The sequence below is a fragment of the Oncorhynchus mykiss genome, chromosome 5 (genome assembly GCF_013265735.2).
Source record: "Oncorhynchus mykiss isolate Arlee chromosome 5, USDA_OmykA_1.1, whole genome shotgun sequence".
NCBI lineage: Eukaryota > Metazoa > Chordata > Actinopteri > Salmoniformes > Salmonidae > Oncorhynchus > Oncorhynchus mykiss.
In genome coordinates, this window is record NC_048569.1 from 44,854,277 (window position 1) to 44,867,039 (window position 12,763).

Here is a 12,763-nt window from a genome sequence, read left to right on the forward strand (position 1 = left end):
AAAACATTTATTTTTTACTTCTCTAATTACATTGGTAACCAGTTTTTAATAGCAATAAATCAAATCAAATTGTGTTGTCACATGAGCCAAATAAAACAGGTGCAGACCAGCAGTGGTTAGAGCGTTGGGCCAGTAAGCGAAAGGTTGCTAGATCGAATCCCCGAGCTGACAAGGTAAAAATCTGCCATTCTGCCCCTGAACAAGGCAGTTAACCCACTGTTCCTAGGCTGTAATTGTAAATAAGAATGTTCTCAACTGACTTGCCTAGTAAATAAAGGGTTAAAAAATATTTTAAAGGCCTTACCGTAAAATGCTTAATTACAAGCCCTTAACCAACAATGCAGTTCGAGAAATAGAGTTAATAAAATATTTACTAAATAAACTAAAGTAAAAAGTAATAAAATAACAATTACGAGACTATATACAGGGGGTACCAGTACCGAGTCAATGTCCTGGGGTGGCCATTTGATTAATTGTTCAGCAGTCTTATGGCTTGGGAGTAGAAGCTGTTAAGGAGCCTTTTGGACCTAGACTTGGCGCCCCGGTACCGCTTGTCGTGCGGTAGCAGAGAAAACAGTCTATGACTTGGGTGACTGGAGTTTTGACAATTTTTTGGGCCTTCCTCTGACACCGCTTAGTATATATGTATTGGGCCGCACACACTACCCTCTGTATGGCCATCAGATGCCGAGCCGTTGCCATACATGGCGGTGATGCAAGTGGTCAGGATGCTCTCGATGGTACAGCTGTAGAACTTCTTGAGGATCCGGAGACCCATGGGGGTTTGTGGTATATGGCCAATATATCACGGCTAAGGGCTGCATCCAGGCACTCCACGTTGCGTCATACATAAGAACAGCACTTAGCTGTGGTATATTGGCCACATACCACATCCCCTCGGGCGTTATTGCTTAATTATAAATACATTTGATTTGGCATATTTTTACTTAAGTACTTTACACTCCTGCATTGTAGCCTAATGAAAATGTACAATATATAAACAATGAATATGAGGTGTACCTTATGGGATAACATAGATAACAGAGAAACAATCAATGTTAGGCCACACTTCACAGACCTATGTTACATTATCACACAGCCGTGGTATAATTTCAGGTTTAGATTATTCTTGGTTAATTTGAATGCTATAACAAATACGGGGACAGTGAAAATCTTGCAGTAGAGGCTACCTAGATGTTGCAAATGCCCAAAACTTCTCAGAATAGTAAAACAGACAGACTCCAGTTGCATGAAATGGTTACGTTTATTTTTCCCAGATCCCAATGCACACTGCATGCATAGTGCAGTAATAATAATTATAACGACGTCATAACAATATGGCAACATTGTAACAATACGGCAACAATATGGCAACTTGACCAAATCTGTTGGTGACTGCTGCTGTGTTGCCTTTTGGATGCATAGACATTAAAACCAGGTTGAATGTAACCTAGAACTAGCTCCACCCTCGACTATTCAGGCTTATTACGTGTGAGGACTAGTCCTGTTACGAGCCTGAAGCATCTGGAATAAGACTTTCTCCCTCCTACCTATTCATGAAGAAAAATAAGACATTGTTCTTTGCTTTTTACGCATGAATTTACAGACTACAGGCACATGCTTTACAACTCGAAACTTATTTTCGGACGAGATTCTACAGCCGCATTGATTGCAAAGGACTAAAACTAAAAACTAAAGAGGTTGGTGCTGAATACAAAGTGAAACGGTGATCCCATGTTTCGCTCGCATGACTAATTAATATCAGTACTCAGTCTCGCGCGCTCCTATTTTTTTTAATATAAACTATGGCGTTTAGAGCGAGAGCGTTGTACGACTTTAGTTCCGAAAATCCAGGAGAGATATCGATTACTGAGAACGAAGTTGTTACTTTGTACAGCGAACAAGATGTCGAGGGATGGTTAGAGGGGACTAACAGCAGAGGGGAGACTGGTCTTTTTCCAGCCTCATATGTGGAGATTCTCACAAATGATTTATCTGACATCTCCTCCAACAACAATGGCATGTCGGCAGGTCATGGTCAAGCCGAGTTGCCATCAAGTGGATATGATTCATCATACCATTCCCAGTCCCACTCTCGTGCTGAGAGCATTACAGTCCCGAACTCTTCCCACTCTGCTTATCCTGTGCAAACTCCACAGCACCACAGTTACCCGACCAGTCAAGGTAGCGATGACGACTGGGATGATGACTGGGATGACAGCTCGACTGTGGCGGATGAACCTGGAACGATACATGACAATGATGGAACTAGTTCCACAGCATACACGGTCACTACCAGTTTACCTGAGAGACGTAGCAGTGCCCAAGCCAAAAGTTCAGCCACAGTGAGTAAAAACCTCAACAGGTTTTCAACCTTTGTGAAATCAGGCGGAGAGGCTTTTGTGTTGGGCGAGGCGGCTGCCTTTGTCAAGGACGGGGACAATATCTGTGTTGTCATGGGCCAGTATGGGCCAGAGTGGCAAGAAGACCCATATCCATTCGCCTGCTCTATCGATGACCCCACCAAACAGACTAAATTCAAAGGCATGAAGAGTTACATGTCATACAGACTAACGCCCTCTCATACCCAGAGCCAGGTGAATAGAAGGTACAAGCACTTTGACTGGCTCTATGCCCGCCTAGTGGAACGATTCCCTGTCATATCAGTCCCCCATCTGCCCGAGAAACAGGCCACAGGGCGCTTCGAACAGGACTTTGTCTCCAAGCGCAGAAAAGGTTTAATATGGTGGATGAACCACATGACGAGCCATCCTGTCCTGGCCAGGTGTGACGTCTTCCAGCACTTCCTCACCTGCCCCAGCACAGACGAGAAGACGTGGAAGATGGGCAAGCGAAAGGCGGAGAAGGATGAGTTGACTGGCGCTAACTTCTTCCTGACCATCTCCACCCCGGCCGTTCCACTGGACCTACAGGAGGTGGAGAGCAAAATAGACGGTTTCAAAGCCTTCACCAAGAAGATGGATGAGAATTGTCTGTTAGTCAACGCTACCATCAACGAGTTCGCCAGGAAGCAGATCACCGGCTTCAAGAAAGAGTATCAGAAAGTGGGCCAGTCCTTCAAACTGCTGGGCCAAGCCTTTGAGATGGACCAACAGGCCTATTCCGTAGGACTGAACCGTGCCATAGCATTCACAGGAGAGGCCTACGAGGTTATAGGAGACTACTTTGCCGAGCAGCCCAGACAGGATTTGGACCCCATATCGGACCTGCTGGACCTGTACAAGGGACACCTGGCCAACTACCCTGATATCATCCATGTTCAGAAAGGTACAGTACGGTGTCACAGCTGTCTCTGGTCTATGCCATAGAAATGCCATAGTCCAGAGACCAGTCAAAGCCCCCTCTGACCATGGCCATTTGAGTGTAGCCTCATAGGTATTTGATTTCTTTGGTCACTACCCCCATAGGGGTCATGTCACGCGAATGTTATGTTAATGATGAGAAAAAAACAATGTTGCCCTGGCATTCCGTGAAGTCCCTTGCATCGAGATCCTTTATGTTTTTAATGTTGCGTCAGTTCATGTAACATTTATTTATGTAACCTTTCTTTAACTAGGCAAGTCAGTGAAGAACAAATTGTTATTTGCTATGACGGCCTGACCCGGCCAAACCCTTCCCTAACCCGGACGACACTGGGCCAATTGTGCGCCGCCCTATGTGACTCCTGATCACGGCCAGTTGTGATACAGCCCGGGATCGAACCAGGGTCTGTAGTGACACGTCTACCACTGCAATGCAGTGCCTTCGACCGCTGCACCACTCGGGAGCTTGATGCACACATGTTTTGTATTATGTAAAACTTTTGTGCTTGCTGGCAAAAGTTTGCTGTTACAGTTTATGCTGTTGAGTAATGCACTCGAACATGACTGGAAGGCATGATATGTAATTACCTGTCCTTGCAGAAATGTTGTCTCACACCCACTCTAGAGAGTGAGATCAGAGGTTGGGGCTTTGGCACATAAAACCACGAACATCTGCCAAATGCTGAAGTATGTAACTTTTTGAATAGAACTCTGATAAAGGAGCCTACAATCAGAGCGCAGGGCTCGAAGATACTGCAGATAGGCCTAGTCTTCAAGGAAGGACACACGGTTCAACGGAACTCTCTCGTTCTCGTTTTTTACCAAGTAAGACAACATTCTCTGATTTGTCACTTTGATTTATCACACAGGAGATACACAAATACGGGGAACTGTTTGTTACACGCTATGCAGTCCCAAGTTCAATTGAGACGTCGAAGGTTAGGTTATCCTACATCTGAATAGAATGAGAAGGAGGAGATTCCGGGGCCCCTTGTCCGGCGTTGCCCTGGGAATGTCGGAATGTCGGAATGGAAGCAGCCTCAGGATTAAATTATTTTCCTCTCCAAGGGTGGGGATCTGGGGAGCTGCTCCACAATATGCCTGGGCAAATCTCTTCCCACTGGCACCGGTGAAACAGTTCAACTTATTGGTGCTTTGGTACTGTAATCGCATGCGAGTGCTGAAAATAACCAAGTTCATTTCACATCACTAGTATGTCTATTCATCCACGTTTGCGTGGGAGACTGACTGCGTGAGTGTGACGAGTGTGTGGTATTTTGTATTCCCCAGATAAGGGTCTATTCTAATGGCTGTAGAGAAGGTTATTTCAGTAAGGCAGCGGCCAAGTCTTAAGTCAGATCTTCCACTTACACATTCAAAGCTCAAGTATGTGTCCTTCACTGCAACATTTGTACTGTTCATATCTCATTTACAACTTGTAAAACTATCGCTGTTCTTTAGCTATTCACTTAGTAAAAAGGTTGCTCTGTGTTTGCGGCCTTGGAGAACCTCTTAGCCTGAATACTCCACAGTGCAATAAGTTGTGAATTAGACAGACTGCTTTTAGTTAGAAGATTATAACTCTGTGTGAGTGAGACAGTAGAGCATTGGCTTCAGTCTACTACTCTATTGGCCAGAAAGGGCATGAAACCACAGTCAACTCTTTTCCCTGAGTCATGTAAAAACTTTTCAGAGACAGATTTAGGATTCAACTAGAGTTTGCATGACTAAAGATATCATTTTTTCCTTTCCCCCACTTTAAGGAATAGTTTTGACACCCCTTCTCTCGAAACCCTTTCCATTCCCCCTTTCCCACCCACGTTTTTTCCCCCTCTCCCTCTCCGCCACCTCTCTCCTCAGGTGCCCTTACCAAAGTGAAGGAGTGCCAGAAGCAGGAAGGGGAGGGATCAACCATCAACGAGCGTTGTAACATAATTTCCTGCGCCACGCTGGCTGAGATCCAGCACTTCCACCGTACGCGCGTACGTGACTTCAAGAGCCAGATGCAACACCACCTCCAGCAGCAGATCAGCTTCTTCCAGAAGATCACTGGGAAGTTAGAGGAGGCACTGCAGAAGTACGACGAATACATAATATAAGGGACCTGAGGAAAGGAGGGTGGCTACAGAGGGATGGAGAGAGGATGGCAGGGACAGAGGGAGAGAGAGGAGGGGGACTTAGAGAGGGAGAGAAAGAAAGATGGCTAGAGATGATAAATAAAGTGCCCCGGAGGAGATGGGGCACTTGAATGACTTGTTCAGTTCTCCGTGACCAGATTATTCATCCATTCTACAGTGGGAAGTGAGTGGATCTATGCAGGTGATGCAGTGACGGATGGGGGAAAATGGGTTAGAAAGATACTGAAGACACTCCTTCGTTGACGTTGTTGTCCGCAAAACCTGATCGCGTAGTCTAGCTTGACGGGATATGTTAAGTCATCACATACAAGACGTGTCACTTCATGAAATGAGTGGGATGTCTTCCATAAGGAACTGTATAGAATTGCAAAGATATCTCTTAAAATACATGTTTAACCTGTTGCATTGAATCCCCCTTATTTGCCTTTTTCTCTGAACAAATATAACAATTTCAGTTTCATGGCAAATATGAATGACGTGTGTGTGTGTGTGTGTGTGTGTGTGTGTGTGTGTGTGTGTGTGTGTGTGTGTGTGTGTGTGTGTGTGTGTCTTATCATAGAGGGGGCAACCATGGGGGGGTTGGTATTTCAATATTCTGTTGTAGTTTCTGAACCTCATTATTTGAGACCTCCCAGAGAGCTCTGTGCCAGGAACAAGCTTTAAGATTGTAGAACACTGGAGGAGAACAGAACACCTGCTTTTCTATTCCTTCGTATTGTTCCCAATGGAGATGGACGCACAAATAACTCCAGACTCCAGCCAGAATAATACTGCAAATGATGTCTCTGTGGGATTCCCTGGTGTCGAAGGACATTGTTGAAATGAAATCCTTCCTCCTACACATGTACTGCATGTGAATTTGACGATTGAAGGACCATTGATTGGTATCCTCCCAAAACACAGTTGTCGGATGACAGCCAAAAGTCTAATGTATGTAAGTTATTTTACCAGGTTGATTAGGGTAGTGCTAGATGACTTGACACACATCGCCCCTGAACAGCCTAATACATGTAGAAGGAACCTTTATCACAGTATATTCACTTGATCACACAAGGAACACTGTGTAGTCCTTTTTCTCATGTTTGCCCGGTCTACATTTAGCAGACAGCATGGCTGCAATTCAGGTACTACTACCAGGCCCACTGTTATTGATATAGGACACCATCTCTTCTCCTCTCCCAATAGGTCAAGTTACTCCACCTCCATTGCGTCCATTATTTAGACCAGATTCCTTTTCCACTAGCTCTGGGTCAAGTTACATCTGAAACACTTGAAAGGAATTTAAATGGTTTGTTGTTCTTGTTAGCATACAGCTATCTTGCTGAACTGGGTTTGTTGTGTTTGCTCACCCATGTCCAGTGCTTGACTCGGGATGAAAGAAGTGCAGGAGCTGTCTTTTCCCAAGTCCATCCATTAGATTATGCTTACCGAAGTTCAGTGGTGTAAAGTACTTAAGTGAAAACACTTTTAAGTACTACTTAAGTTGTTTTTTTGGGGTATCTGTACTTTACTATTTATATTTTTGACAAATTTTACTTCACTACATTCCTAAAGAAAGTAATGCACATTTAAAAGTACATTATTTTCTTGAGGAATGTAGTTGAAGTAAAAGTTGTCAAAAATGTAAATAGTAAACTATTCTGTAATGAATGTATTGTAATGTAAAAAAATAAATAATAATAATTGTATAACTGCCTTAATTTTATCAGACCCCAGGAAGACTGGATCTATAATAAATACTGACAAGGTACAAATATGTCATTCTGCCCCTGAACAAGGCAGTTAACCCACTGTTCCCCGGGCGCCAAAGACGTGGATGTCGATTAAGGCAGCCCCCCGCACCTCTGATTCAGAGGGGTTGGGTTAACTGTGGAAGATATATTTCAGTTGAAGGCATTCAGTTGTACAACTGACTAGGTATCCCCCTTTCCCTTTCCCCACAGTTGACAGTCAGAGCAAAAACCAAGCCATGAGGTCGAAGGAATTGTCCGTAGAGCTCCGAGACAGGATTATGTTGAGGCACAGATCTGGGGAAGGGTACCAAAACATTTCTGCAGCATTGAAGGTCCCCAAGAACACAGTGGCCTCCATCGCCAAGCCTCTCCCTAGAGCTGTGGGCCCGGCCAAACTGAGCAATTGGGGGAGAAGGGTCTTGGTCAAGGAGGTGACCAAGAACCCGATGGTCACTTTGACAGAGCTCTAGAGTTCCTCTGTAGATAGGGGAGAACCTTCCAGAAGGACAACATCTCTGCAGCACTCCACCAATCAGGCCTTTAAGGTAGAGGGGCCAGATGGAAGCCACTCCTCAGTAAAAGGCACACGACAGCCCGCTTGGAGTTTGCCAAAAGGCACCTAAACTCTCAGACTATGAGAAACAAGATTCTCTGTTCTGATGAAATCAAGATTGAACTCTTTGGCCTGAATGCTAAGCGTCACTTCTGGAGGAAACCTAACACCATCTCTACGGTGAAGCATGGGGGTGGTTGCATCATGCTGTGGTGATGTTTTTCAGTGGCAGGGACTGGGAGACTAGTCAGGATCGAGGCAAAGATGAACGGAGCAAAGTACAGAGAGATCCTTGATCAAAACCTGCTGCAGAGCGCTCAGGACCTCAGACTGGGGCGAAGGTTCACCTTCCAATAGGACAATAACCATAAACACACAGTCAAGACAATGCAGGAGTGGCTTTGGGACAAATCTCTGAATGTCCTTGAGTGGCCCTGACAGAGCCCGGACTTGAACCCGATAGCAGCAACGCTCCCCTTCCAACCTGACAGAGCATGAGAGGATCTGCAGAGAAAAATTGGTTCAAGTCCTGGCTCTGGGCCGGTGATGAGCTACTTTGTTTTATAGAGGCGCTGGTATGGCTCTCCGGACAGCTCCAGCCCAAATCAAGCACTGCCCATGTCCTGATAATCGTTGGACATACACATTACGTTTTTGAAGTAAGAGGGAAACAGTAATCCTCCAGACCCCTATTCAAGTCTGTCCTCACGGAAGTTCACATTCACAAACATTGCCTGGGTGGGTTAAGTTAGTCAGGAAAAGCTGCAACCAAACGGCTTTTGGTCATACGCTCTCTCTCTCAGAGCAAAGTTCAAAGCACAGCACAACGAGCTGATTCAGTTATGACTCATTGCTACACAGGCTGGTTGTTCTTCTCTCTCAGAAGGACTGCATGTTTGAGATCGACTACATTGCAGTCTGGCTGTGAAGGGTGTTTCTAAATGTGAAATTCAGACTATTATAGCAGTCTTCTGAACTGTGCAGCCAAACTGCAATGGCATCAATGTCAAAAACACGGTCTCTCTATACAGTTGGAGGGATTTCCGCTACCATCATACCCGTTTAATTATTAATGTGATCCGAACTGACAGTTTATGTAATGTCCACAGTCCACAATCATTGAAGACTGTTTTGTGGCGACACCTTTTTGAAGTTACTGTTCATGCTCACAAAGAAGTATAAGTCCATTCATTACCCAGAACAAAGGAAGACATTTTATTTCCACTGGCTGGGGCTCTTGGGTTGTCCCTCTCTGTGGAAACAGACTAAGCCTGTTAGAGCTTGATTTAAATCATATTCCTAACTGTAAAAAAAAAAAAAATGGGCCCGATGTCCTTTCTGATAGTAATCAGAAGCATATTGCAATGTTTGTGGAATGTTACTTTTGAATCTTCCTTAAACCTTGTTGAGTTCCCTTTAAACAGAGTTTGTGTATGTGAAATCATATCCTCCCCCTCGTGTGTACCTCACTCTTCCCCAGTCCAGCCCACATCGCCCCCATGAACTGGTCTGGTGGAAAAGTGTAGTGCTTAATGGAAGGATATAAAGAAACAAAAGCTGTACTATAGTCTTTAAGGAAATTAAAAAGGTCAGTCAAGACCAACATAAGCTACTCATTTAAGATGATGTTTAAAGGTATGCAATACTGGGCTGGCACAAGTTACAAAATAAACAGCATGCAAAGTATAAAACATCAACACAACCTACACTACATTACCTCATTGACCATCTCGTTACAAAATCATGGGACTTAATACGGAGTTGGTCCCAACCTTTGCTGCTATAACAGCCTCCACTCTTCTGGGAAGGCTTTCCACTAGATGTTGGAACATTGCTGCGGGGACTTGCTTCCATTCAAACACAAGAGCATTAGTGAGGTCGGGCGCTGATGTTGGGCGATTAGGCCTGGCTCGCAGTCAGCATTCCAATTCATCACAAAGGTGAATTATGGAGTTGAGGTCAGGGCTCTGTGCAGGCCAGTCAAGTTCTTCCACACCAATCTCAACAAACCATTTCATTATGACAGTATCTCATTGTCATACTGAAACAGGAAAGGGCCTCCCCCAAAGTTGGAAGTGCATAATCGTCTAGAATGTCATTGTATGCTGTAACGTAAGATTTACCTTCACTGGAACTAAGGGGCCCGAACCATGAAAAACAGCTCCAGACCATTATTCCTCCTCCACCAAACTTTACAGTTGGCACTATGCATTCGGGCAGGTAGCTTTCTCCTGGCATCCGCCAAACCCAGATTTGTCCGTCGTACTGCCAGATGGTGTTTCACAGAACATGTTTCCACTGCTCCAGAGTCCAATGGTGGTGAACTTTACACTACTACCAACCATTGCACAAGGTGATCTTAGGCTTGTGTGCGGCTGTTTGGCCATGGAAACCAATTTCATAAAGCTCCCAAAAACTGTTCATGTGCTGACATTGCTTCCAGAGGTAGTTTGGAACTCGGTAGTGAGTGTTGCAACCGAGAACATACGATTTCTATGCGCTACACGCTTCAGTGGTCCAGTTCTGTAAGCTTGTGTGGCTTAACACTTCGTGGTTGAGCTGTTGTTGCTCCCAGACATATCCACTTCACAATAACAGCACTTACAGTTAACCGGGGCAGCCCTAGCAAGGCAGACATTTGACAAACTGACCTGTTGGAAAGGTGGCATCCTATGACTGAGCTCTTCAGTAAGGCCATTCTACTGCCAATGTTTGTCTATGGATATTGCATGGCTGTGTGCTCGATTTTATACACCTGTCAGCAACGGGTGTGGCTGAAATAGACAAATCCACTCATTTGAAGGGGTGTCCACATACTTGTGTATATATCATGTATATTTAATTTGAAAAAATACACAGATATTTTGCCATATAATTACGTATATATTGAATAGGATATCTGCGTCTTTTGCAATACATGCAGAACTTCTGAAATGACAATGTGATTTCTGCAAGCTGCAGCACAGAATGCTCATTGACGGGGGTGGAGTACGTGTGAAAAGACACTGGGTGTTCTCATCCTAGCTATCATCGAGGGTGTAGATCTGATCTAAGTACAGACTTACCATGGTAACAACGTATCAGGGCCAGAGACATCTGCCAAGTCACTTCATTTGAATTTCACTAGAATTAGGAACAATATGATACTGAGTCAAACAAAAAAGTGATAACAGATTTACACAGTAATACTTATCAAATGCTGTATATTAATTTCCATAGGAATAGTGGACCGCAGACTGTATTTACTTGTATGTACAGTAGGCTACTATGCATTCAGTCATTTAAAACACTGATTCGGGTATGGCATGCCCGAATCACAGGCATGATACAGTTATTATTTGGATACAAAAAATACTGGATGAAGTATTATTATTTACAAACAAAAGAGTGTGTTAGTCAAGTCTATTGTTCCTAACAAAACGAGAAGACGTGTATCATTAACACATGATGGCTGGCTGACTGCATTTAAACTAAAGACACCTTGAAGGCAGATCTACTGTAGTCTAAAAACAGAGCCATATACAGTGGGGCAAAAAAGTACTTAGTCAGCCACCAATTGTGCAAGTTCTCCCACTTAAAAAGATGAGAGAGGCCTGTAATTTTCATCATAGGCACACTTCAACTGTAGGATTTTTAATGAATTTATTTGCAAATTATGGTGGAAAATAAGTATTTGGTCAATAACAAAAGTTTATCTCAATACTTTGTTATATACCCTTTGTTGGCAATGACAGAGGTCAAATGCTTTCTGTAAGTCTTCACAAGGTTTTCACACACTGTTGCTGGTATTTTGGTCCATTCCTCCATGCAGATCTCCTCTGGAGCAGTGATGTTTTGGGGCTGTTGCTGGGCAACACGGACTTTCAACTCCCTCCAAAGATTTTCTATTGGGTTGAGATCTGGAGATGAAGGCCTAACAGTGTGGCCTACCATTTATTCATCCCATGACATTTTCACATGGAAATAGATTGAAATAGCTCAATGTAGGCCTAATTCCATAAGACTTTTAAAAAACATTGTGCGGGGCTTGACAACCTTTTTATCGATTTGTTCTACAGACAAGTAGGTGACTGAAAATGCTGTGTGACGCAAGAAACCACTTTACAAAATAAAATATATTATTATTTCCATGCCATTAATATGACAGCCTACATTTTTGTATGGTTCTCTATGCTATCCTCTGCCTATTGGCTTCTTAGCTTATTCAAGCCTGTCTCAAAATACAACACTGCCTCTTTAAGACATAAAGCTTTTCAAAGATGGCTAGAAATGTACACGTTTTGTGCTCTTGTAGGAAGCAATCACTCCAGCATTGCTATCCAGAAAGGTGCTATAACCGGGCTAATAGTTCACTAACTAACAAAGAATATCAACAAAGGTGCACACGCGACTCCACGTGGATCTGCGCTTTGATCTCAAAACAAGCGCATCTACACTCGACCGCACATGCCTGTCAATGCCATAGAATCATCTGATGCGCCTTACCTAAAATAAAATCACAGTCGTGCATAGTTAGATTTGTCTTGGTATGTTGCATTTAAAGGAGCTAATATTACATTGATTCGATCACAAACATTGATAGTGTAAACGACACCGGTGAAAATAAAATCACTGTAATAATGACAACAATAATAAGTAGGGTATAAACAACGAGGGGCTGTGAGTCCTGTATAAATAATGCACGGGCGGTTATAAAGCAAGGCATGAAGCATATGACTGAAAATAAAAACGAGTATAGACCTTTGAAGTGGATCTCCTCTGGAGGGGCATCCAGATCCTCCACCTGGAGGTTCTCAGGGCTGAAGACCACCGTGTGTCCCCCTGCACCAACCTCAGACTGGGGGCTTTGGTCTGGAGCAGGGGTGGCTGGTCATTGACGGGGGTCACCGTGAGGTCAAAGGACTCTGTCACTATCAGGCTGAGGTCTGATGGTCCCTGGGGAGGACGGCCTATGCGGTTCAGTCAAGCATCGAAGGTGAACACGTCTTGGATCGTCTCGGAGTCGTCATGCTGGTA

The 12,763-nt window shown here is 44.0% G+C and overlaps 1 protein-coding gene across 1 annotated transcript; it reads left to right on the top strand.

Annotated features, from left to right (window-relative positions):
- The first annotated feature begins 1,456 nt into the window (after positions 1 to 1,456).
- On the top strand, positions 1,457 to 7,153 carry LOC110523923 (sorting nexin-18). Its single transcript, XM_021603073.2, has 2 exons — positions 1,457 to 3,288; positions 5,184 to 7,153. The coding sequence occupies exons 1-2, from the start codon at positions 1,806 to 1,808 to the stop codon at positions 5,420 to 5,422; spliced, it is 1,722 nt and encodes a 573-aa protein (XP_021458748.2). The 5' UTR covers positions 1,457 to 1,805; the 3' UTR covers positions 5,423 to 7,153.
- Positions 7,154 to 12,763: the final 5,610 nt, after the last annotated feature.